Source organism: Pecten maximus, chromosome 19 (assembly GCF_902652985.1).
Source record: "Pecten maximus chromosome 19, xPecMax1.1, whole genome shotgun sequence".
NCBI lineage: Eukaryota > Metazoa > Mollusca > Bivalvia > Pectinida > Pectinidae > Pecten > Pecten maximus.
This window is the reverse complement of record NC_047033.1, coordinates 16,220,226-16,247,339: the sequence shown is the minus strand read 5'-3', so window position 1 is coordinate 16,247,339 and position 27,114 is coordinate 16,220,226. Positions and strand designations below refer to the sequence as shown.

The 27,114-nt window shown below is 37.6% G+C and overlaps 1 protein-coding gene across 2 annotated transcripts in view; it reads left to right on the top strand.

Annotated features, from left to right (window-relative positions):
• The window catches only part of LOC117317578 (protein PTHB1-like), a 69,153-nt gene that overhangs the window by 11,189 nt on the left and 30,850 nt on the right, over nucleotides 1-27,114 (top strand). Inside the window, exons 7-20 of one of the 2 annotated variants that reach the window (XM_033872414.1) lie at nucleotides 152-230; nucleotides 1,832-1,858; nucleotides 4,607-4,697; nucleotides 6,466-6,561; nucleotides 7,141-7,270; nucleotides 10,121-10,302; nucleotides 11,093-11,169; nucleotides 12,206-12,262; nucleotides 12,984-13,086; nucleotides 15,182-15,286; nucleotides 15,700-15,840; nucleotides 17,292-17,387; nucleotides 19,009-19,181; nucleotides 19,411-19,563. In XM_033872414.1, the coding sequence (XP_033728305.1) occupies nucleotides 152-230; nucleotides 1,832-1,858; nucleotides 4,607-4,697; nucleotides 6,466-6,561; nucleotides 7,141-7,270; nucleotides 10,121-10,302; nucleotides 11,093-11,169; nucleotides 12,206-12,262; nucleotides 12,984-13,086; nucleotides 15,182-15,286; nucleotides 15,700-15,840; nucleotides 17,292-17,387; nucleotides 19,009-19,181; nucleotides 19,411-19,563 (1,510 nt within the window). The remainder of the gene's footprint in view (nucleotides 1-151; nucleotides 231-1,831; nucleotides 1,859-4,606; nucleotides 4,698-6,465; nucleotides 6,562-7,140; nucleotides 7,271-10,120; nucleotides 10,303-11,092; nucleotides 11,170-12,205; nucleotides 12,263-12,983; nucleotides 13,087-15,181; nucleotides 15,287-15,699; nucleotides 15,841-17,291; nucleotides 17,388-19,008; nucleotides 19,182-19,410; nucleotides 19,564-27,114) is intronic. The other variant, XM_033872415.1, reaches the window with a different exon arrangement.

The window sequence follows — 27,114 nt, the reverse complement described above, 5'->3', positions numbered from 1 at the left end:
GTTCTGACCATGACTCAGCACGTACGTCAGCAGTGATAAGTAATGAATACAGGTGTTTGGTCCATTTTAATGAACTTGATCTTGTATATTATAACTATAATCCTAAACTAATGATCAGAAATGAAATGAAATTTTACATATTTTATAACAGATATCAGGTGTTAGCTGTCGCAACAGATTCAAAGACAAAGGAAGAATCACAAAGTATGAAGTCTGGAAAACGAGTAAATGTATGTATAGTGGGAAAGTCCCACTGGTAACAGCCTCTGATTCTTACAGTGCTAATCAGAACACAAGTGTTAGACACAGTATCATGAATAATATATATGCACCTGCATTTTAAAAGTTAAAAAGAAATATGTTGATTGCAGTGAAATATTCTTGATATTTTGCACCGATGTTCGAATTTTGATATTTGTTTGGATCACAAGCACTGGAAATTTACCCGAACACATATTTATAATCTGCACTGTATGAAACTTCATTTTTATTTAGAATTCTCTATGTCTGATACAGTTGCATAAGTTTTAGCTGAGATGATGTCATTCAGAGGTGTCCTGACATTTTATCACTAGCCCTCCACCTCTGGGTCGCGAGTTCAAACCTACGTGGGGCAGTTGCCTGGTACTGAAGGCATGCCAGTGGTTTTTCTCCGTCCGGCTTTCCTCCACCTCCAAAACCTGGCACGTCCTTAAATGACCCTGGCTGTTAATAGGGTGTTAAACAAAATAAACCAAGATCAAATAAACCAAACATTCCGAGATCAAATTATCCGTTTTCCTTTCTGATGCTAACATTAAAGGCTGTCAAAATGAAGAATTTAGATACAAAATGAGCTAGTAGTTAATATTAATTCAATCGAAAAATTACTGTAAACCCGTGGTCGTTGAGTTTGTTGAAATAATTTTTTCAATAAAAACAATGCTTTGTTCACCGGTTACGATAACAACTAATGCTGTCACCCGGCGTCCGCGTCGGTCCCCCCAAACTTAAGTTTTGAGTAATTTGGAAAGCTTGTAAGTCAAAGTATCATGCTTTGTGTTTGTCCATTCATTAAGGCTAGGAGTGATGTATGGCAAATCTGCAGAAAAAAAATTCAGCTAGTGATAATTCAAACTCTGATTATTTATAATAGACCCTATTTCGGAAAATTTGAACATTTCAGATAAAAACCGTAAGATTTTTTCGACAAACTCCATTGAAAGCTCAGAACTCTGACAGGTTCATCAATATTTATTTATATTTGTCCTGAGGTTAACCATATGTATACAAGATAAGAATTGGTTACCTCATACTGATTGTGTATACAGTTTGAAGGGCCACTATGGAATACATACATTAGCTGGTATATTTAAAATGCTACCAGTAAATATTAGCATGATTTTTCAGCATCTTGTTTTTGTGATACCTGGTACCGAATCTGTTTCAGCACATCGCATGAAAATATAATTTATCTGCATTTTACATTAAGTTCTTTCACTAACAGCTCGGGTCTTCACGGGAAATGCACTTTGGTAGCGGTTCTGTAATTGAAAATCATTTGACTTTAGACAATACAGAAAAACAAAAATTTGCAAAAGGGTTGTAACCAAATTAATTATGTGGGAGGCATTTGACACACTAATTAATATTCCCTGATGTATAATCAATGACTGAGGCTTTTATTTTACCGTGTGATTGAAACAGACTATAGCAATCACTTGTCTACAAATCATGTGTGTTTGTTTGAAATATGAATTAACATTTGTATACAACTTTTGATGAATACTTTGAGGATTAGTATATTCTGATCATAGTAAGATGTTATGTATGATGAATTCGACTTTTGAAGGTGTCTGGCCGGGGAACTGTATGTGAGGTATGACTATAATTATATATACTGCGTAGTATTTGTAGTGTCCTCTTACAGCTCAACTCATTAATCTTGAACTTGAAACATCTCCAATAACCTGGGTCTCCTTTATCTGTGATAAACAGCAGAAACATGGCTAGTGTTTTAGTTACATTTGATATTTTATGACTTTGAAATATTATTTGCAACTAGTAGAATAGTAATATTTTACTGTAATGGAAACTGACTTCAGGTAAAATTCCTGAAATCTTTCCGTAATCCAGACAGACATAAATACACTGAAAAATGTATGATTTCATGATCGGTAGAGTAAAACATAACTTAAAACATTTTTCAGTACAGATTGACTATTATCTTGTTTTATAAGTAATTGCTTTTACCATAATTATGAACACTTCACTATATAATTTTTTTTTAGAATTTCAAGCAAAAATTCTGATGCTTGCTTGGCTAGATATAGTTACTTGCCAAAGAATTGATCATAAATTTTCATAAGCATTTAAAAATAATAAAAGGTGTTTGATTAGAATTTATGTACATTTGTATTTATCATGGTTTTTGGTTATTTTTTATTTAAATCAATATGTATTAATTTATATGTAATATGTTTTGATTGAATGTGTATTTTTTTATCCTCACATTTAATTATAACAAATGTAATCTTTAAACAAAATTTCTGAATAACTTTTTTATTACAGATGAAGTAAATAATTTTTTTTTTTCGTTTGTTTCTGGCATTTAAAATTTATTCAGTTCAAAATTTATAATTTTTCTATTAATCTAAAAAAAAAAATGAATAAATGAATTTGTTTATGTCTAATTTGAAACAAAAGTCCTGGTCTTAATAAGAGAGTAGACAAGTCTTATATATCAACACAAGCAATTTAGTCTCTAGCTACTGTACAAAAATATGCTTCATCATGTTTTGTGTTTCTATGCTGAATACCGCTATATGATATTGTACATTGAGAGTGTGATAATGAAATTATATGCTGTGGTTTATTGCTTATTACGGCTAAGCAAAATTCGATTGGCTTTGTTTTTAGATATTAATAATAATAACTAACAATTTAATTGATATTATTTCTTCTGATCGGTATCAATGATAAACATTATCTAAACTATGATGAATAGAATCTTGTACTTGTGTATAAAATTATCATTATTTTACAAAACTGGTACACGTTACTTCTGATTAAGTTTTTGATTAATCATTCAGAGCTAAAGAATTGTATTTTTATGAAAAACTTGCTGCTTAAAGTTTCAATGAAAGAAAGAATTTGAAGGTGTTTATCTTAAATATGTATTGCTCAACAGATAGAAATATTGCCTATAATTTCTAACTTACTTAATGATATATGTAGATCTTACCTATATATATCCCTTACTCTTATCAAAGTGGTGAGACTTCTGTGTGTATTTCCTTATTCTACGGACCAAATCTTCAGCATGTCAAAGGAAAAATTGTGAGGCTCTGTTTCTCTGTCGTTGCATGCCGATGATTTCCTCTATTGTTTATGACATACAACTTACTATAGGGATATTTCTATATTTCAATGCAGTTTAAAGTCACCAGCAGATATATAGTTAATTGGTGGTTGATATAATGGTATCCTTTTACATTCCATCCAACTTCAAATTTTATCTGATATGTTTAACTGGTTAAAGTCAGCAGTTATATGGAATATAGTTTAAAATAGATTTCTGATTAATTTTATTCTCATAAAATCAACTTAACAAATTAACTGGTTATGAGAAATATCTGGCATTTACCCATGAATGGAAAAAATTAAATTTTGTTCCACAAAAATGTGGTGGAATTTGGAACAGCCATGTTGATTGTAGCAGGATAAAGAAATACATTTTGTATGTAGATAAACTTAAACATACTACAGCTTCTTCGCAGATATACAGGTAGTTGTTTTGTGATGTCTTTTACAACACATGGCTATTTCTATCAATTGAGAAAAATAGAAGGTGGACTTGTCATAATTGTAAAATAAAAGAACTTATTTTATGCTGGATGGAGAGTCATTGTCACAGTTATATACTGATATGATGATTTTAATCTGTAAACTGGTGTTTTATGGTATTTGTGGATTTCTGTTTCTGTAGGAACGTAATTTTATAATTGCTTAAACTATTCCTTTCTGAAACATATATATGCATGATTAGTTTAATTACCTATAATAGAATGTTTGGCTATACCTATATATGACATGATGTGCATAGAAAATATATCACTTATAAACTCAAAGGTGTCTGTCTGCATGATTTTTTTTTTTGAGATCTAGTACAGCTATAAAATTGCAATGGCTAGATGCGGCTTTGACATCTGTTTCAGAGTTTGAGTTGAAGCTATCCTCATATTCCTTTGAAGTATAGAAGTTGAAGAATACCCAGTTATTTTCAGGAATTTCGTTTGTACTTGTTTAATCTGAAAAGTACCCCTTTATGTAAAAAATATTTGGATGATTTTGTCTAAAGATTCCAGATGTAGATTAGCTGGTTGAAAGATACACAACACTGAAGAATGCATTTGATTTCTCATTAAAAATTGTAGTTTAACCTTGGTTAATATGATAATTTGATGTTTCAGTGTATTTTCCCCAAAATGATGTTAAAATATTTTGAAAATATTCGTTTTTGATTTTGATTTTTTTTTTTTATTATCATGGTTCATTGTCGTTCAGATTCTACTCTGTCTATGAGATTTTATCTTTTCTGAATGTTCATTTAACTTTTTCTTTACAGTATGACTGGTGTTTTAATATTGGTGAGCAAGCAGTCGACATCTTTGTTACTCAATTCCAACAAAATGCACCTCAGACAATATTGGTTTTAGGTAAGAATATCAGTTTAATTAGCATATAGTCAATATTGATTTTGAAAATTACTATTGAAGAAAGCAAGAATACTACTTTAACAGTAACTACTGATAATAATTTGAAGTTCTTAATATATACACCACTTCATCACAGAAACAAATTAAAGCTGTGTTAATTGAAAGCAGTTCAAAAATTATCCATAGCTGTCAGACCTTATAATAATTAGCTACTGGCCAATGTCTTTCTCAACTTCCTGGGGTGCATGCAGCTGGAGCTGCCATTCAGGACAGCTTACACATGACTTGTACTCATTTACAGCAGAGTCGACTGGAACACGACGGTCACGTAGCCTGGCATCATCTCACTAGACCACCAGGCCTCTATAACTAGTCACATAGCCTGGCATCATCTCACTAGACCACCAGGCCTCTATAACTAGTCACATAGCCTGGCATCATCTCACTAGACCACCAGGCCTCTATAACTAGTCACATAGCCTGGCATCATCTCACTAGACCACCAGGCCTCTATAACTAGTCACGTAGCCTGGCATCATCTCACTAGACCACCAGGCCTCTATAACTAGTCACGTAGCCTGGCATCATCTCACTAGACCACCAGGCCTCTATAACTAGTTACGTAGCCTGGCATCATCTCACTAGACCACCAGGCCTTTATAACTAGCCACATAGCCTGGCATCATCTCACTAGACCACCAGGCCTCTATAACTAGTCACATAGCCTGGCATCATCTCACTAGACCACCAGGCCTCTATAACTAGTCACATAGCCTGGCATCATCTCACTAGACCACCAGGCCTCTATAACTAGTCACATAGCCTGGCATCATCTCACTAAACCACCAGGCCTCTATAACTAGTCACATAGCCTGGCATCATCTCACTAGACCACCAGGCCTCTATAACTAGTCACATAGCCTGGCATCATCTCACTAGACCACCAGTCCTCTATAACTAGTCAAGTAGCCTGGCATCATCTCACTAGACCACCAGGCCTCTATAACTAGTCACATAGCCTGGCATCATCTCACTAGACCACCAGGTCTCTATAACTAGTCACGTAGCCTGGCATCATCTCACTAGACCACCAGGCCTCTATAACTAGTCACGTAGCCTGGCATCATGTCACTAGACCACCAGGCCACTATAACTAGTCACATAGCCTTGCATCATCTCACTAGACCACCAGGCCTCTATAACAAGTCATGTAGCCTGGCATCATCTCACTAGACCACCAGGCCTCTATAACTAGTCACGTAGCCTGGCATCATCTCACTAGACCACCAGGTCTCTATAACTAGTCACGTAGCCTGGCATCATCTCACTAGACCACCAGGCCTCTATAACAAGTCACATAGCCTGGCATCATCTCACTAGACCACCAGGCCTATATAACTAGTCACTTAGCCTGGCATCATCTCCCTGAACCACCAGGCCTCTATAACTAGTCACGTAGCCTGGCATCATCTCACTAAACCACAAGGCCTCTATAACTAGTCACGTAGCCTGGCATCATCTCACTAAACCACCAGGCCTCTATAACTAGTCACATAGCCTAGCATCATCTCACTAAACCACCAGGCCTCTATATAACTAGTCACATAGCCTAGCATCATCTCACTAGACCACCAGGCCTCTATAACTAGTCACATAGCCTGGCATCATCTCACTAGACCACCAGGTATAAGTAGGTTTTGATATCTCTAAGAGATTGATAATTTGAGGAAGATCATAGTTTATATATAACAATACTTTTTTCTTGCAGGAGAAAGGACTATATTTTGTTTAACAGAAACTGGTAAACTTAAGTTTATGAAGAAGATGGAGTGTGATCCCAGCTGTTTCCTACCTTACGCTTCAGGTCAGTTAGATATATGATATTAAGGTGGTATACTACCAAGCCCTCATCATGTCTGGCATTTTGTGTTAGTTATCTCCCTTGATTTTTTATATAGTTTATAATTCAGAGGTTAACCCCAGTTGTTAATATAGTCATGGACATCATTTATCATTTACACATTATCAACTCTATTTAACAGATCACTCGCAGTATGATATAGTACACATCTTTAGTATTAAAAACACATTTAATTTAATACATGTAGTATCTGTTAGGAAGCTAGGTATCTAAGGTAAACAGGTATTATAGTATGTAAGGTATTGTACACTTGATGTCACAAGATAAAAAAAAAACATCTTGGTATAATAATTATACATTGACTCTATTAAGACCTTTTAAACTGGACACATGTGTGTCTTTTACAAAGTTACTGAGCGTAAGAAACTTTCTTATTTTATGAAAGATTCTTAGTTACCAGTAGGGAACTTACTTAAATTCTGCCTCTGCCTTGCATTATATACTTTCCTAAGTTTAGGCACATTCATGATATAGATTACCAGTTGTTATATTTGATACAGTGATGTTGTTTTTTGTCTGTAGTCAGTGACGGAGGAGTTAATTACCTAGTGGGATCCCACACTAAGTCCTTAATGGTTTACCAGGACTGTACCCTCAAATGGGCCGCCAAGCTGGACAACGTACCAATGCAAGTCTGTGTTGGCACATTTTCGTAAGTTTGCTACCACAGCTGGTCATTGGTGTAACTGCGGATGGGGTAAAAATTTGATAAGCCTAAACCTACTTATATTTCATTTGACAAATTTGTCAGTGAAATTTTGTTGGAATTGAAAAAAAAATTGATTTCAGGTAAAGGTAACACATTCCTATTTTATCTCATTAGAAAAATTAAGTGAATATTTATTATGTGAAATAAAATCATATGCATATACAGTATAGGTATTTTGACTTTGACCCTCTGTCCATCCCACTGATTCTGTGTCTATAATTCTGTCCACATTTTTTGTCATCACTGTCTGTCTTCTGTCCATCACACTTTGTCATCACTGTCTGTCCTGTCCATCACACTCTTTGTTATCACTGTCTGTCCTTCTGTCCATCACTCTTTGTCATCACTGTCTGTCCTTCTATCCATCACACTCGGTCACCACTGTCTGTCCTTCTATCCATCACACTCGGTCACCACTGTCTGTCCTTCTGTCCATCACACTCTTTGTCATCACTGTCTGTCCTTCTGTCCATCACACTCTTTGTCACCACTGTCTGTCCTGTCCATCACACTCTTTGTCATCACTGTCTGTCCTTCTGTCCATCACAAACTTTGTCACCACTGTCTGTCCTTCTGTCCATCACACTCTTCGTCATCACTGTCTGTCCTGTCCATCATACCCTTTTGTCATCACTGTCTGTCCTTCTGTCCATCACACTCTTTGTCATCACTGTCTGTCCTTCTGTCCATCACACTCTTTGTAATCACTGTCTGTCCTTCTGTCCATCACACTTTTTGTCATCATCGTCTGTCCTTCTGTCCATCTCAAACTTTGTAATCAGTCTTTCCTTCTGTCCATCACACTCTTTGTCATCACTGTCTGTCCTGTCCATCACACTCTTTGTCATCACTGTCTGTCCTTCTATCCATCACAAACTTTGTCATCACTATCTGTCCTTCTGTCCATCACACTCTTTGTCATCACTGTCTGTCCTTCTGTCCATCACACTCTTTGTCATCACTATCTGTCCTTCTGTCCATCACACTCGGTCATCACTGTCTGTCCTTCTGTCCATCACACTTTTTGTCACCACTATCTGTCCTTCTGTCCATCACACTCTTTGTCATCAGTCTGTCCTTCTGTCCATCACAAACTTTGTAATCACTGTCTGTCCTTCTATCCATCACAAACTTTGTCATCACTGTCTGTTCTTCTGTCCATCACATTCTTTGTCATCACTGTCTGTCCTTCTGTCCATCACACTCGGTCATCCCTGTCTGTCCTTCTGTCCATCACACTCTTTGTCATCACTGTCTGTCCTGTCCATCACACTCTATGTCATCACTGTCTGTCCTTCTGTCCATCACACTCTTTGTCATCACTGTCTGTCCTCTGTCCATCACAAACTTTGTCACCACTGTCTGTCCTTCTGTCCATCACACTCTTTGTCATCACTGTCTGTCCTTCTGTCCATCACAAACTTTGTCATCACTGTCTGTCCTTCTATCCATCACAAACTTTGTCATCACTGTCTGTTCTTCTGTCCATCACACTCTTTGTCATCACTGTCTGTTCTTCTGTCCATCACACTCTTTGTCATCACTGTCTGTCCTTCTGTCCATCACAAACTTTGTAATCACTGTCTGTCCTTCTATCCATCACAAACTTTGTCATCACTGTCTGTTCTTCTGTCCATCACATTCTTTGTCATCACTGTCTGTCCTTCTGTCCATCACACTCGGTCATCCCTGTCTGTCCTTCTGTCCATCACACTCTTTGTCATCACTGTCTGTCCTGTCCATCACACTCTATGTCATCACTGTCTGTCCTTCTGTCCATCACACTCTTTGTCATCACTGTCTGTCCTCTGTCCATCACAAACTTTGTCACCACTGTCTGTCCTTCTGTCCATCACACTCGGTCATCACTGTCTGTCCTGTCCATCATACTCTTTGTCACCACTGTCTATCCTCTGTCCATCACACTCTTTGTCATCACTGTCTGTCCTTCTGTCCATCACAAACTTTGTAATCACTGTCTGTCCTTCTATCCATCACAAACTTTGTCATCACTGTCTGTCCTTCTGTCCATCACACTCTTTGTCATCACTGTCTGTTCTTCTGTCCATCACACTCTTTGTCATCACTGTCTGTCCTTCTGTCCATCACAAACTTTGTAATCACTGTCTGTCCTTCTATCCATCACAAACTTTGTCATCACTGTCTGTTCTTCTGTCCATCACATTCTTTGTCATCACTGTCTGTCCTTCTGTCCATCACACTCGGTCATCCCTGTCTGTCCTTCTGTCCATCACACTCTTTGTCATCACTGTCTGTCCTTCTGTCCATCACACTCTATGTCATCACTGTCTGTCCTTCTATCCATCACATTCTTTGTCATCACTGTCTGTCCTTCTGTCCATCACAAACTTTGTCACCACTGTCTGTCCTTCTGTCCATCACACTCGGTCATCACTGTCTGTCCTGTCCATCATACTCTTTGTCACCACTGTCTGTCCTCTGTCCATCACACTCTTTGTCATCACTGTCTGTCCTTCTGTCTATCACACTCTTTGTCATCACTGTCTGTCTTTTCCATCACACACTGTCATCACTGTCTGTCCTTCTGTCTATCACAATGTCATCACTGTCTGTCCTTCTGTCCATCACACTCTGTCATCACTGTCCATCCCCTTGTTTGTGTCTGTCTTTTCCATCACACTTTGTTATCCCTCTAGTAGTCCTATTTATCAACAGTTATTTATTTACATTAAGAAGTGTGTTGATATATAACAGAGCTGACCACAGTATGGTAAACAACCAAAGTGAAGGATTGTATCTTTCCTGTTACAGGGACCTAAAGGGCGTTCTAGTCACTCTGAGTGATGAAGGCAGATTGGAGTGCTCATACCTGGGGACAGACCCGGCCCTATTTATTCCTCCGACGACGGAGGCACGAGAACTCAACTACCCCGACATGGACCGTGAAATGGCCATGCTGCAGAAGAAGATAAAACAACTAGCAAATAAATCAGGTATGGTCTATATCATGAGTTCTGTATGTCAGTAGTTTTGGCTCTCCTGTGATCGAGAAGATGTTGTTTTTGATTTGGTTGAATCATCTGTCATAAAAATCAAATTCTGTAAAAAAATGAATTTTTGTTTGTAATAAATTGTTACACAGTTATCTGAGCTGTACCCAAAACGTATTGAAAAATCGCATCGTTGTACTTAAGCAGGGTAAAAAATATAGACGATTGGGAAATTAAATTTCACTCCAAATAAAAGTTGTCAAAATCTCTTAATTAAGTATTTAAAGTTAGTGGTTCTGAAATTATTATAGTACTTGTCTGAATATATAATATACTTAATATATAGTCCCACAAAATGTAACTTACATCTGGTAAAATATTCAATTTGTATTGAAACTTTGGTCAGACAAAGAAGGGAAAAAAATGTCCTTTCCAATCTAGAAAAGTTTGCATACACTGCAGGTACCTAAAACAATCTGCAGCTGAATAACTTTCATCTGCTTAAAAATGAAAAAAATCTTTCCTTTTTTTTTTTAACAGATCAGACATATTCTAATGGCATGTCAATTATGTTTTATGTAAATTGTAACAAGTTTTCTTCTGTGTGTATATTATGGTACTATATGCTCTAATTGAGGGATACACAGTGGTAATTTGTGTTACCTTAGGCCATGTACATACGCAAGATTTAAGCCAAATAAATATTTTGGGCAGGACACCTTAATCAGTAGTATCTTTCGAGTCTCATAGTAGATGCGGCCTATTATAGTTGTTTAATTGTTTTATATCACAGTGATTGTGCCAAGTGTGAAGCAGGAAGATGACCTCACGATTTCCTGCCAAGTCAACTCTAGTCTAGATGAACCGTCTGTAAGTCACAGCTAAACAGTGTCTGACATTGTATATCTAAATCAACTCTAGTCTAGATGAACCGTCTGTAAGTCACAGCTAAACACTGTCTGACATTGTATATCTAAATCAACTCTAGTCTAGATGAACTGTCTGTAAGTCACAGCTAAACAGTGTCGGACATTGTATATCTAAATCAACTCTAGTCTAGATGAACTGTCTGTAAGTCACAGCTAAACACTGTCTGACATTGTATATCTAAATCAACTCTAGTCTAGATGAACCGTCTGTCGTGTGCTGATGTCTGTAAGTCACAGCTAAACAGTGTCCGATAGTGTGTATCTAGGATTGTGTAATGATGTCTGTAAGTCACAGCTAAACAGTGTCCGATAGTGTGTATCTAGGATTGTGTGCTGATGTCTGTAAGTCACAGCTAAACAGTGTCCGATAGTGTGTATCTAGGATTGTGTAATGATGTCTGTAAGTCACAGCTAAACAGTGTCCGATAGTGTGTATCTAGGATTGTGTGCTGATGTCTGTAAGTCACAGCTAAACAGTGTCCGATAGTGTGTATCTAGGATTGTGTGCTGATGTCTGTAAGTCACAGCTAAACAGTGTCCGATAGTGTGTATCTTGCTAGGATTGTGTGCTGATGTCTGTAAGCAACAACACTTTAACATATCTATCATTCTAGGTCATGTTTGTTGGAAATTTTTTTCCTGGAAAAATAAATATTTTCTCTTATAAATGTTATCGTCTTACAATTATATGCTCCTAAATGTTTGTCTGTTACTCACTCTACGGGAGCAAGTGTGTACATCCAACTGTTTGTCTGTTACTCGCTCTACGGGAGCAAGTGTGTACATCTGAACCCTGAATAGAAATTCTAATCAACACATTGTTATTATGTTCAACATCATTTTCCATACCTGGTTTGAATTTGGTATACAGTTAAGTCATTGGTCAAGATAAAGTGTTAAAATGAATGATTTTGGAGTTAATAAAGGTATCTACATTGTTTTTATAACAGATTAAAATTTGTTTAATCCTGTTGCAGGTTGCCATGGGTATGGAGTATGAGGATGTTGATGGAGTGCCGTCCATCACTGTTAGGGTAAGTCCTCCTATGGAATGTATATATCTACTGGAATAGTCCTAATAATGTTCAAAACATAATTTCCTTAGGTTTTAATAATCAAATTGTAATACACAAGTTGCAGAAATTTTCTTTAAATGGTTTAAGACATGCAACATTTCTAGCTCAGACTCTACTGTCGTTGTCCTGAAATAAGGTTTTCCCTATCTGGATCAAAGTGTTGTTCCATTGTGCCTTTAACAAAATCAGTACTTTTATTATTAGATTCCTTAGTTCCTGTTGCCTATTACTGTCATTTGACCAAATATCCATTCATTAATTAATTAAGTAGAAGCAGTTGGTGGCATAATTGCCTGATTATTTGGTCTGGCGAGTTACTGAATGGATAATGCAGTTCCACAAAAATAGGAGAAAATTCCACATTTCCATTTTGTACACTTCAATTCGATTCTGTGCATTTTTGGGTATGAATGGCTTACCATGAGGTAGATACAATGTATGGTCCTCGACAGGATACATTGGATCCATAAAGCAAATCTGATACATCGATAATATGGTGACCCTTTGTCTGGTACATTTATAATGTGGTCATTTTATCTTACACCCAGTGTCCAGCGAGGCACATTTACTATTGGTAGTAGGGTGAATTTCTGGCTAACATTCAGCCACACCAAAAGCTAGTACTTGGTCGTAATTAACTTTATTTTTCATCCTTAATGTTTTATATTCTGTGCTGCAGATTCAGTTAAAAGCCAGACTACTTCTGGAGAAGATAAAAGTGATGGTACATGTTGACCTCCCTTTGGCGTCCAGTTCACAGACATTTGATGTGTCAGATGTGGGTAAGTTTGATGTAAAACAAGACTAGAGAAATCTCCAGTTAGAAAAAATTTCCAAGAACTAACATCCTGCCAAGTTTATATTTGTGTGTTGTGGTTCACCTACTAGGTTACAGTAGACACCTAGTGGATACAGAGCCCTTTATATCATAGCAAGTAAATCAGAAAAAAAGGAGCAACTACGTACTGAAGTCAGATTTCCAAACAGTATATTCTACTTTCTTCTGGTTGACATATTATGGCCTAAAAGCAGGCTGTCATAAGGGCCTCTAGGGCCAAAACATATCAACAACCAGCTATTAAAATAGAATACACTATAACCTGGCTTCAGGAGTTGCTTCCCCTTTTTAACGTCAGGGTGCCTTTGGCACCTGCCGTTATAGGCGTGGTGGGAGAATGTTGTTACTGATAGATCTGTTCCGGCTAACTATTCCTCTTTTCTGTCATACAAATGATATACATCCGCAGCCTAATATAGTTCCTATTTTGATAGCAATTATTGACACAATTTAAGTGATGTAAACCGTGTTTACTGCAATTATTTAAAATGAAATGTTAATGTTTGGTGTTCTAGACCATTTTAGAGTATAATTATGAATCTTTTTTCTCGTCAGTATATGCAATTTTGTTGGCGTAGGATTACGTAGTTCTGTCTCGATACTGCCTTGAAAACGAAAGTAGAAAAATCAGTTTGATCGTCGTAGAAATTTACATGCATTCACAGAGAAACTATCCACATCTGTTCATCCTGAGTTCATATGCAGGAACATTTGATAGCTTAAAACCAATCCTATTTACGTAGTCAAATGCACCCGAGCATTCCACGAGATAACTTTAGCTGTCACGTGACTTTTCACGACTCTAGTCAGCCAAAATGGCGGTTATGTCTACTCGACCGTTCGCAGTTTCATATTCATTTGTAAGTCGCTAGAATACGCAAGAAATATGACCAGGAATTGAGGGCAAGTTGTCACAAACTACATTGCCGTTTTTCGTGAGGATTTTATTAAATACGGTTATTATTTGTTGTTTGAAAAGAATCTAATGATTATGATCCGTGACTGATGTACTGGCGGTGTCAAAACTAGATATGTCTCGTCGGACAACGCGACCGCAATTTTCTATCAGAGTTAAAATGTGTTACCTAAGGGGTCATAAAATAGACGTTTGATAGGCCTTATTAATAACTTATATTACAAATAAAATTAAAAAAACTTCGGCTGTGTACATCTTGGATTTTATCTTTAGTTGTAGTTACTTGACAACACGTTCTGTTAATAGACCGATTTGTCGCTCAGTTGATTCTTTTTTCAAAGTTTACATGCAGCTTTACTGATTCAGGAATATATCAATAATCTGCCACAAGCATTAAAGAAATGGGGAAAGAACTATACTCAGCTATTGTAAAGTTGTCAGCTGATATATTTTATACATGTTTTCTTGAATATATATAGAATAGAAATACCAGGGCCAGATGAAGACATTTCATCTGATACAAATGTAACTGTCTGACTATAAAATCCAATTTTAAATTTCTTATAATATGACCTCAGACCCTGACGTTTCTCAGGGCCTTTGGCCCTTTGATTTGATTTGTCAATAAGTTGTGTTATCCCAGTATCGTGACAAAACATCCTTCAGACTGATACCTGTATCATTCAATAATGATTTATGGGATCAGTACCTAGTCAGAAAACAGTTGTTAGACTGTGTCATTTTGTATAATTAGTCTCTTCATTAGGTACCCATGCTCATGATTAAGGACTTCATTTAAATAATTTTTATATCTCATCTGGAAAATCTTTTGATTAAATTTTGGCATTAAAAAGCCTTTAATCCTGGTATAAACGGGGACTTAAAAAATCTTGAATCCTCACTATAATGACCTCAAATAGGCTTAAATTTAATTATTAGGCCTTTGAAAGGCTACTTCAATATCTTTATATGTATGGAAAGTCTTCTTAGAAAATTAATGGCCTAGAATTTGGTTTGACTAGATCTGTTTGAACCTTGTCATTGTGTGGCTAATTTTCATTTGCTTACAGTATGTATTTCCATTCAAGAGAAGAATTCACACATCATATTCTTTGTGTTTCAGATCCCAATAAACCGTCAGAACATTTTGTGTCATTCTTTGTACAGGGAAAAGGACTCCCTACGACGTTAACAGCAACAATATCTGCAAACTACATCAGCGCCTCTGGTAAAATTAATTAACTGTGTCATCATAGTTTGAAGCATTATAATGGGAAAAGATATACATGTACCTCTTCTTTAGTTCATTATTTCTCAGTTTTGTTGTTGGTGTTTTAAGATTAGGTCAAGGTTGTGATTCAATATTCAATAAAAAATTTTTAGTTTTAACATGGAACCAAATACATTCCCTTATTTCTAAATTGATTTAAATGATGAAAATGAATATTGAAATTGGGAAAAAAAAAACACCCTGTGTCAGTAAAAAGTAGTTTTCTAGTTCACCTTCCGCACCATAACCTGAACATGCATGATGATAGTTTAATTCTATATAGTTTGTATTACCCTTCTCTGTAACAGATGCCTACTAGAACCTGTATAACTATTGAACTAGATCTGATATTATGTATACGTTTGTTACAGGAGCACCGAGGGTAGCCACTGGCAAAGTCAAGCTCCCTATCAAACTGGTGGTGAAGCCAGTTTTGCCAGTAAAGAATGCGGAATACAAGATTACACTAGATTCAAACAAACCTCCTGCTAACCTTTTAGATATTTTCACAGGTAAGTTTTAACATCCATACTGCTGTATTTGAAAAATAAGAGTTAACAATGATATTTTTGTGATTTAAGTTATTTAGCAATTGCAAACACAGACCTACAAAAGAAATGCAAAAAATAATCCACTGATAAAATAATGAATTATACAGTCTGAGAGTACTAAATTATTATAAATTCAAAAGTTTCTTTCATAAAGATTTAGATGTTGGAACTATTTATCATAAGAAATTTTTCTACTGATAGCCTCGGTATCCTTATGGTTCTATTATTTTTATACAACTTCATACTTGTCAGCAAGGGTCAGGTCGTTGCGTTTGCGTTTTCCGGAGGTGGCCATGTTACCGATTGTAGTCGTAATGTTGATATGATTGCAAGATAGAATTGGGCCCCGTTTTATAGTTTATTAATAAGTAAGGATATATAGCGGCATCTTTGATATTAGTAAGTAAAAAAAAAAAAAAAAAAAAAAAATGTGAGGTGGCCTCATAAAACAAAACAAAATCCAATCTGATGTTTTATTAATCAGTTCTAATCCTTACCTGAGCATAACGTGTAAGCTACCGCCGGGTACTGTCCTTTTATCGTCTCGATATTGTTGTCATAATAATTTACCTGTGTACCAGTGTCGCCATACAAATGTATGCGAGATGGCCTCATAAAACAACACAAAATCCAATTTGATGTTTTATTAATCAGTTCTAACCCTTACCTGAGCATAACGTGTAAGCTAACATCGGGCGTCTGTCCTTTTATCTTCTCGATATCGTTGTCATAATAATTTACCTGTGTACCGGTGTCGTCACATTTCCCCCGTGGCGAACCCCTCACTTTTAATCCACCGCAATTTAACAGTCAACAGTTGGCGGTGATATCAATCGATCTGTATAGCAATGTCCGACCCAGTTGAAACCCTATTGTTTTTGTCTCCGCTTTCAAGTTTTCTTTTTATCCCAGCGGTAAAAAGTTTAATTGCATAGTAGATTAATATCGCTGTTGAAAACCTCCATTTCGTTGGCCTAATGCTGGCTCTAAAAATAACATTAGATTTTACCCATAATGCTTAACCAATTTCCTGTTATGGGAAAAAAACCACGAAGAACAACGAACGTAACAGTAAATAAAAACGACACAACATTAACGATTAAGGTAATATTATACCGGTTTTTGACATCATAACTATCAAAGGAACCTTTTTTGTTGATGAATGTCTAAAACTTAAAGAAATACGCGATGACTTTCATGAAAATCGGAGCATTTCTATTTTTTTTTGACCCGATTGTTTATTCGAATAACCGAAAAATACGACTTTTCCAACCCAATTAAACGAATTTTTTTAACATGATTTAAGAGAAAATGGTTTTGGTTTTTGAAATTTTACCCAATTAAACGAAATACCCGATTAAGCGTTACCCGATTAAGTGGAATGCACTGTATTAAGTTTGTTGTGTTTACAGATTTATCTGGGGAGAATGCTGGGGGACAGGGAGCCGCTCTAGGGTTCCAGTACTATGGAGGTCCTATAGTTACAGTGTTGGCCTCTAAAACATCACGTAAGTTTTCATTACCGTATTTTACTGGGTATAAACTCAGGGGGCTAGTGCTCTGAAAGTGGGCAAAAGTGGGGGGTGGGCTTATCCCCAGATAAGACCCTATACAAGAAGGGGAAAAAATCGGCTGCCATCTTAGATTTTAATACGAAAGAGGATAGCCAAATCTACATAATGATCTATGGCTCAAATATTTGTTTAAAAATAATGCAATACATCGTTTATTCCATTCGGATCTTGTCAACAAATTTCAGATGACATAATCGTAAGTTACAAGGTTTGGAAAATGTGTTAAGCCACCGCATAATTTGTGAAGACAAATAAGAATGTATGAACCATTTTCTCGTCGTTTTATTTTCACACAAGTAGATAAAGGCGCTTAGAACTAAGAAATATTTTGTAGAATACGTACTGTACATCTGTCTACTGGTATGTACAACTTTAACTACGTCTACGGTAGTCTATACTCGCTTCATGAACAAAATGGTGAAGTTTGCATTTTGTATAGGCTATCACTTGCTCAGGCTGATTGAAATTATACTTATTTGTCACATCATAATATCGGTTGAGCCCTAGAAAGAATAAGCTTGGATAGCGAGCAACAAACCCCAATCATGATGTTTACGCTCATAATGTGGCACGGACAACAGATTTGTTTCTATAAAGCGAATCAAGAAAGTATTGGTTATTAATGCTGTACATCTACTTGTTGCAAACAAATAATTTCTGAATTAAGTCTTGAATAAATTACTTCAGATTGTTTGCGTATTTGAGCTTGATTAAGAGAAATACACTCGAGAAATCAAATAGTAATTTTACCGTGTCAGTCCGTTGTATACTTTAATTTTCTCGTCATTTTAAAATCTACTCTATCGATGTGTAATATTTGGACCATTGTGCTTTGCAACGAAAAATAAATGTTCAAAATATGAATTAGAGATATATGCAAGTTTAAAATGTTTGTTATTTATCCAGAATAAAATAAATTATCAATGATAATCTAAAAAGATTGTTTTCATCCGGGGAAAAAAAAAAAATTCATTCCTTAAAGAGATCGTATTTTTTTCAGAAAAAGATCATTTTATACAAAAATAGAATCTAGATCTAGATTAACCTACTCGTTTTCACTACATATTTTTCATTTCATTAAATTTTTTTCCATTGTGGATTAGACATTCAAAAGTTGGGGGTGGGCTTATTCCCAAATATGAGCCTATGCAGAAAAAAAGTCAAAAATAGGGGCGATGGGCTTTTTACCCGAACATGGGCTTATAGCTGGTAAAATACAGTACCCACAAATCATAGTTACAGAGTTGGCCTCAAAACATCACATAAGTTTTCATTACCTACATATGATAGTTACAGAGTTGACCTCTAAAACATCACATACATTTTCATTACCTTTTTATCATAGTTACAGTGTTGTCCTTTAAAACGTCACTTAAGTTTTCATATCATAACATATCATAGTTCTATTCTAATGTCTATACATTATCTAGTTAAATATTGGAAACTTGAATCCTCAGGTGAGCACTGTCTAAAATATATGGTCTTTAAGGTTCTGCTTTAGTAGTTGTGTATTACTTCAGCAATGCTCAGTATGTTTGTTTTCTTTGTGTTTCAGAGCGCTACAGACTACAATGTGATAAGTTTGAGGGCTTGTGGCTTGTTACCAAGGAGATGGTGGGTCGCCTTAACAACCACTTCAGCAAAGGCAAAGTTGAGAGCTACTCTATCTACTTCTCCTCACAGCTCCCCCTACAGGAATACTTTGACCTCATCGACAGTCATTTCGAGGTAAGAACGACTTATTTTGATTGACAACACATTAAATAATCAGTCTAGCAAAATCAATTGTACCAAAACTTATGTATACTTCACTGAGTTATGTCCCTTTGATTGATTTATATGGGAGTGGGGTGTATTAAGTAAGCGTCCAGCTTAAATCTGATAAGTTCATGTTGTCCATGTGTTAAATATATATCTGACATGCAGTTTATGTTTAAATTGTATTTTACGTTTCCAGCACCGCCTGAATGCCAAGCGTTGTAGCGAAATGCTAGCTCAACGAGCATCACAGTTTCGTGCAATACAACGTCGACTTCTGACACGATTTAAGGATAAAACACCCGCTCCTCTGGGTAACCTGGACACTTTGTTAGAAGGCACTTACAGACAGGTAAAGCATTGTGTTGAAATTGTCCTTGCTGTACCAATGGTATTATCAGTGGTGAATAATAGATAGAGATATTTGTAGATGATTCAGGTTTGTGATATTTATCCGAACTTAAAGGTTATATAATATATTGTACCAATACATATTAAGCAATAATTCTAACGGTGTAGATAATAGTAAGGGGCAAATTTTCTGAACAACAGCTCCTTTTTTGAAGAAACAAATTAAAAAACAAAAATCGAAGAAAATAGGTAATATAAATGTCTTTTGTGTTTTAAATATCTCTCACTAGTATTAATGAGGATCCAGTGTAATATGAAATTTTATCATTGGTATTATTTTTATTCCCCTGCCTTGAAAAAATGTAACTACATGTCGCTAATCTGAGGAACTGCTAAGGTTTCGGGCTGTCAAGTGGCAGTGGGGGCATTTATGTCCTACAGACATTTTCTAGTTTACTTACACTAAAGCTATATTTGTCACAGTTACAGTAATAAGATAGCAAGGCTATTGCTGCTGTCAAACCTTATGTTTTGTCAATTTGTTAAACAAAATTTCATAATTTCCTCAAGATTTTGTCAGTTCTACCTGAATTATATTGTATCTGTTGATGGCAGATGGATAGCTATCTCCTCATTATATACATCAATCGTTAGGTTTGCATATTTTTTTTCCATTGGGGATATTACATTGGCCTATATCGCCCTCTGTTGTCCCCTGTAGTTGTTACATTTGACAGTTACTTCATTGGCCTATATCTCCCTTTGTTGTCCCCTGTAGTTGTTACATTTGATACTACATTGGCCTATGTTGCCCTCTGTTGTCCCCTGTAGTTGTTACATTTGGCGGATTCTACATTGGCCTATATCGCCCTGTGTTGTCCCCTTTAGTTGTTACATTTGATACTACATTGGCCTATATCGCCCTCTGTTGTCCCCTTTAGTTGTTACATTTGATACTACAGTCTACCCTCGTTATACCGCCACCTTTTGTTCTTGTTGTAATTGGCGGTATAAAGAGGGTGGCGGTAGTATCGAATTTAAGAAAAAACAAAAATGTAGGAATCCAATGTCTTTTATTGTGATCAAATCAGAAAACACAAACATTTCAATTTCAGGTACTGAACAGTAAAAGTGTCTAAACATGGTTATTGTTTTTGTAGTTTGGTAAAAAAAAAATCACTGATAAAATGCTTTTGTTGCTATTGTCTGTGATAATTTCCGATATTTTTTTTAAAAATCATTCTGCAAGAGTTTATTTCTAATTATGTTGTTTTGTCCGACGTTTCTAGAAATCACATTACCGTTACTATATTGGCTTTTGCCTCTGTTCCGCTCGGAATATGTTGTGGTTCGTCACCGTCATATCGTCAGTGTTAAGGTCCGTTTCACTGTCGTCAAAACTTGTAACGGAGTCAATGATGTCGCTTTCTGTCTGCACTTCGGTAATTTCTGTCTGTTTATCGGCGTCAGCAAATTGTCGGACAGTCAGCTGTCTTTCACATACACAATGTGAGTAGAATTCATAACTTATTTTATTACAAAAACAAACATTCCTTTTGCCAATACCGATGACGATTCGATCAGCGAATAGAATCACTGAAGCGTAACTTCACCTGTGCTTGAATGGGGAGTACCAGTATCTAAAAATAGGACACTAAAGCGTTCCACGGCGATAAAAACATGGCGGTGAAATCGAGGGAAATATACAGTGATTCGGCACATTTGTTCTTGAAAGCATATGGCGGATGGCGGTATGCGAGGGTGGCGGACTTAACGGGGGAATTAAAGAGTGCAAAAATCCGTTCTAGGGGATCGACAAGGTGGCGGTATGCGAGGGTGGCGCTATTATCGAGTGGCGATAGGTCGAGGGATTACTGTACATTGGTCTATATCGCCCTCTGTTGTCCCCTGTAGTTGTTACATTTGACAGATACTACATTGGCCTATGTCGCCCTGTGTTGTCCCCTGTAGTTGTTACATTTGACAGTTACAACATTGGTCTATATCGCCCTATGTTGTCCCCTGTAGTTGTGACATTTGATACTACATTGGTCTATATCGCCCTCTGTTGTCCCCTGTAGTTGTTACATTTGACAGATACTACATTGGTCTATATCGCCCTCTGTTGTCCCCTGTAGTTGTTACATTTGAGAGATACTACATTGGTCTATATCGCCCTCTGTTGTCCCCTGTAGTTGTTACATTTGACAGATACTACATTGGTCTATATCGCCCTCTGTTGTCCCCTGTAGTTGTTACATTTGAGAGATACTACATTGGTCTATATCGCCCTTTGTTGTCCCCTGTAGTTGTTACATTTGATACTACATTGGTCTATATCACCCTCTGTTGTCCCCTGTAGTTGTTACATTTCACAGATACTACATTGGTCTATATCGCCCTCTGTTGTCCCCTGTAGTTGTTACATTTGACAGATACTACATTGGTCTATATCGCCCTCTGTTGTCCCTTGTAGTTGTTACATTTGACAGATACTACATTGGTCTATATCGCCCTCTGTTGTCCCTTGTAGTAATGTTACATTTGATACTACATTGGTCTATATCGCCCTCTGTTGTCCCCTGTAGTTGTTACATTTGACAGATACTACATTGGTCTATATCGCCCTCTGTTGTCCCCTGTAGTTGTTACATTTGACAGATACTACATTGGCCTATATCGCCCTCTGTTGTCCCCTGTAGTTGTTACATTTGACAGATACTACATTGGCCTATATCGCCCTCTGTTGTCCCCTGTAGTTGTGACATTTGATACTACATTGGTCTATATCACCCTCTGTTGTCCCCTGTAGTTGTTACATTTGACAGATACTACATTGGCCTATATCGCCCTTTGTTGTCCCCTGTAGTTGTTACATTTGATACTACATTGGTCTATATCGCCCTCTGTTGTCCCTTGTAGTTGTTACATTTGACAGATACTACATTGGCCTATATCGCCCTCTTTTGTCCCCTGTAGTTGTTACATTTGACAGATACTACATTGGCCTATATCGCCCTCTGTTGTCCCCTGTAGTTGTTACATTTGATACTACATTGGCCTATATCGCCCTCTGTTGTCCCCTGTAGTTGTTACATTTGATACTACATTGGCCTATATCGCCCTCTGTTGTCCCCTGTAGTTGTTACATTTCACAGATACTACATTGGTCTATATCGCCCTCTGTTGTCCCCTGTAGTTGTTACATTTGACAGATACTACATTGGTCTATATCGCCCTCTGTTGTCCCCTGTAGTTGTTACATTTGATACTACATTGGTCTATATCACCCTCTGTTGTCCCCTGTAGTTGTTACATTTGACAGATACTACATTGGTCTATATCGCCCTCTGTTGTCCCCTGTAGTTGTTACATTTGATACTACATTGGCCTATATCGCCCTTTGTTGTCCCCTGTAGTTGTTACATTTGATACTACATTGGCCTATATCGCCCTCTGTTGTCCCCTGTAGTTGTTACATTTGATACTACATTGGCCTATATCGCCCTATGTTGTCCCCTGTAGTTGTTACATTTGACAGTTACTACATTGGCCTATGTTGCCCTCTGTTGTCCCCTGTAGTTGTTACATTTGATACTACATTGGTCTATATCGCCCTCTGTTGTCCCCTGTAGTTGTGACATGTGACAGTTACTACATTGGTCTATATCGCCCTCTGTTGTCCCCTGTAGTTGTTACATTTGACAGATACTACATTGGTCTATATCGCCCTCTGTTGTCCCCTGTAGTTGTTACATTTGACAGATACTACATTGGTCTATATCGCCCTCTGTTGTCCCCTGTAGTTGTGACATTTGACAGATACTACATTGGTCTATATCGCCCTCTGTTGTCCCCTGTAGTTGTTACATTTGATACTACATTGGTCTATATCGCCCTCTGTTGTCCCCTGTAGTTGTGACATGTGACAGTTACTACATTGGTCTATATCGCCCTCTGTTGTCCCCTGTAGTTGTTACATTTGACAGATACTACATTGGTCTATATCGCCCTGTGTTGTCCCCTGTAGTTGTTACATTTGATACTACATTGGTCTATATCGCCCTCTGTTGTCCCCTGTAGTTGTGACATTTGACAGATACTACATTGGTCTATATCACCCTGTGTTGTCCCCTGTAGTTGTTACATTAGATACTACATTGGTCTATATCGCCCTCTGTTGTCCCCTGTAGTTGTTACATGTGACAGATACTACATTGGTCTATATCGCCCTCTGTTGTCCCCTGTAGTTGTTACATTTGACAGATACTACATTGGTCTATATCACCCTCTGTTGTCCCCTGTAGTTGTTACATTTGACAGATACTACATTGGTCTATATCACCCTCTGTTGTCCCCTGTAGTTGTTACATTTGACAGATACTACATTGGCCTATATCGCCCTGTGTTGTCCCCTGTAGTTGTTACATTTGATACTACATTGGTCTATATCGCCCTCTGTTGTCCCCTGTAGTTGTGACATTTGACAGATACTACATTGGTCTATATCGCCCTGTGTTGTCCCCTGTAGTTGTTACATTTGACAGATACTACATTGGCCTATATCGCCCTGTGTTGTCCCCTGTAGTTGTTACATTTGATACTACATTGGTCTATATCGCCCTCTGTTGTCCCCTGTAGTTGTGACATTTGACAGATACTACATTGGTCTATATCGCCCTGTGTTGTCCCCTGTAGTTGTGACATTTGACAGATACTACATTGGTCTATATCGCCCTGTGTTGTCCCCTGTAGTTGTTACATTTGACAGATACTACATTGGCCTATATCGCCCTCTGTTGTCCCCTGTAGTTGTTACATTAGATACTACATTGGTCTATATCGCCCTCTGTTGTCCCCTGTAGTTGTTACATTAGATACTACATTGGTCTATATCGCCCTCTGTTGTCCCCTGTAGTTGTTACATGTGACAGATACTACATTGGTCTATATCGCCCTGTGTTGTCCCCTGTAGTTGTTACATGTGACAGATACTACATTGGTCTATATCGCCCTCTGTTGTCCCCTGTAGTTGTTACATGTGACAGATACTACATTGGTCTATATCGCCCTCTGTTGTCCCCTGTAGTTGTTACATGTGACAGATACTACATTGGCCTATATCGCCCTGTGTTGTCCCCTGTAGTTGTTACATGTGACAGATACTACATTGGTCTATATCGCCCTGTGTTGTCCCCTGTAGTTGTTACATGTGACAGATACTACATTGGTCTATATCGCCCTCTGTTGTCCCCTGTAGTTGTTACATGTGACAGATACTACATTGGCCTATATCGCCCTGTGTTGTCCCCTGTAGTTGTTACATTTGATACTACATTGGTCTATATCGCCCTCTGTTGTCCCCTGTAGTTGTGACATTTGACAGATACTACATTGGTCTATATCGCCCTGTGTTGTCCCCTGTAGTTGTTACATTAGATACTACATTGGTCTATATCGCCCTCTGTTGTCCCCTGTAGTTGTTACATGTGACAGATACTACATTGGTCTATATCGCCCTGTGTTGTCCCCTGTAGTTGTTACATTTGATACTACATTGGTCTATATCGCCCTCTGTTGTCCCCTGTAGTTGTGACATTTGACAGATACTACATTGGTCTATATCGCCCTGTGTTGTCCCCTGTAGTTGTTACATTTGACAGATACTACATTGGCCTATATCGCCCTGTGTTGTCCCCTGTAGTTGTTACATTTGATACTACATTGGTCTATATCGCCCTCTGTTGTCCCCTGTAGTTGTGACATTTGACAGATACTACATTGGTCTATATCGCCCTGTGTTGTCCCCTGTAGTTGTTACATTAGATACTACATTGGTCTATATCGCCCTCTGTTGTCCCCTGTAGTTGTTACATTTGACAGATACTACATTGGCCTATATCGCCCTCTGTTGTCCCCTGTAGTTGTTACATGTGACAGATACTACATTGGTCTATATCGCCCTCTGTTGTCCCCTGTAGTTGTTACATGTGACAGATACTACATTGGTCTATATCGCCCTCTGTTGTCCCCTGTAGTTGTTACATTTGACAGATACTACATTGGCCTATATCGCCCTCTGTTGTCCCCTGTAGTTGTTACATTTGACAGATACTACATTGGCCTATATCGCCCTCTGTTGTCCCCTGTAGTTGTTACATTTGATACTACATTGGCCTATATCGCCCTCTGTTGTCCCCTGTAGTTGTTACATTTGATACTACATTGGCCTATATCGCCCTCTGTTGTCCCCTGTAGTTGTTACATTTCACAGATACTACATTGGTCTATATCGCCCTCTGTTGTCCCCTGTAGTTGTTACATTTGACAGATACTACATTGGTCTATATCGCCCTCTGTTGTCCCCTGTAGTTGTTACATTTGATACTACATTGGTCTATATCGCCCTCTGTTGTCCCCTGTAGTTGTTACATTTGACAGATACTACATTGGTCTATATCGCCCTCTGTTGTCCCCTGTAGTTGTTACATTTGATACTACATTGGCCTATATCGCCCTATGTTGTCCCCTGTAGTTGTTACATTTGATACTACATTGGCCTATATCGCCCTCTGTTGTCCCCTGTAGTTGTTACATTTGATACTACATTGGCCTATATCGCCCTATGTTGTCCCCTGTAGTTGTTACATTTGACAGTTACTACATTGGCCTATGTTGCCCTCTGTTGTCCCCTGTAGTTGTTACATTTGATACTACATTGGTCTATATCGCCCTCTGTTGTCCCCTGTAGTTGTGACATGTGACAGTTACTACATTGGTCTATATCGCCCTCTGTTGTCCCCTGTAGTTGTTACATTTGACAGATACTACATTGGTCTATATCGCCCTCTGTTGTCCCCTGTAGTTGTTACATTTGACAAATACTACATTGGTCTATATCACCCTCTGTTGTCCCCTGTAGTTGTTACATTTGATACTACATTGGCCTATATCGCCCTCTGTTGTCCCCTGTAGTTGTTACATTTGACAGATACTACATTGGTCTATATCGCCCTCTGTTGTCCCCTGTAGTTGTTACATTTGATACTACATTGGTCTATATCGCCCTCTGTTGTCCCCTGTAGTTGTTACATTAGATACTACATTGGTCTATATCGCCCTCTGTTGTCCCCTGTAGTTGTTACATGTGACAGATACTACATTGGTCTATATCGCCCTCTGTTGTCCCCTGTAGTTGTTACATTTGACAGATACTACATTGGCCTATATCACCCTTTGTTGTCCCCTGTAGTTGTTACATTTGACAGATACTACATTGGTCTATATCGCCCTCTGTTGTCCCCTGTAGTTGTGACATTTGACAGATACTACATTGGTCTATATCGCCCTCTGTTGTCCCCTGTAGTTGTGACATTTGACAGATACTACATTGGTCTATATCGCCCTCTGTTGTCCCCTGTAGTTGTTACATTTGACAGATACTACATTGGTCTATATCGCCCTCTGTTGTCCCCTGTAGTTGTGACATTTGACAGATACTACATTGGTCTATATCACCCTCTGTTGTCCCCTGTAGTTGTTACATTTGACA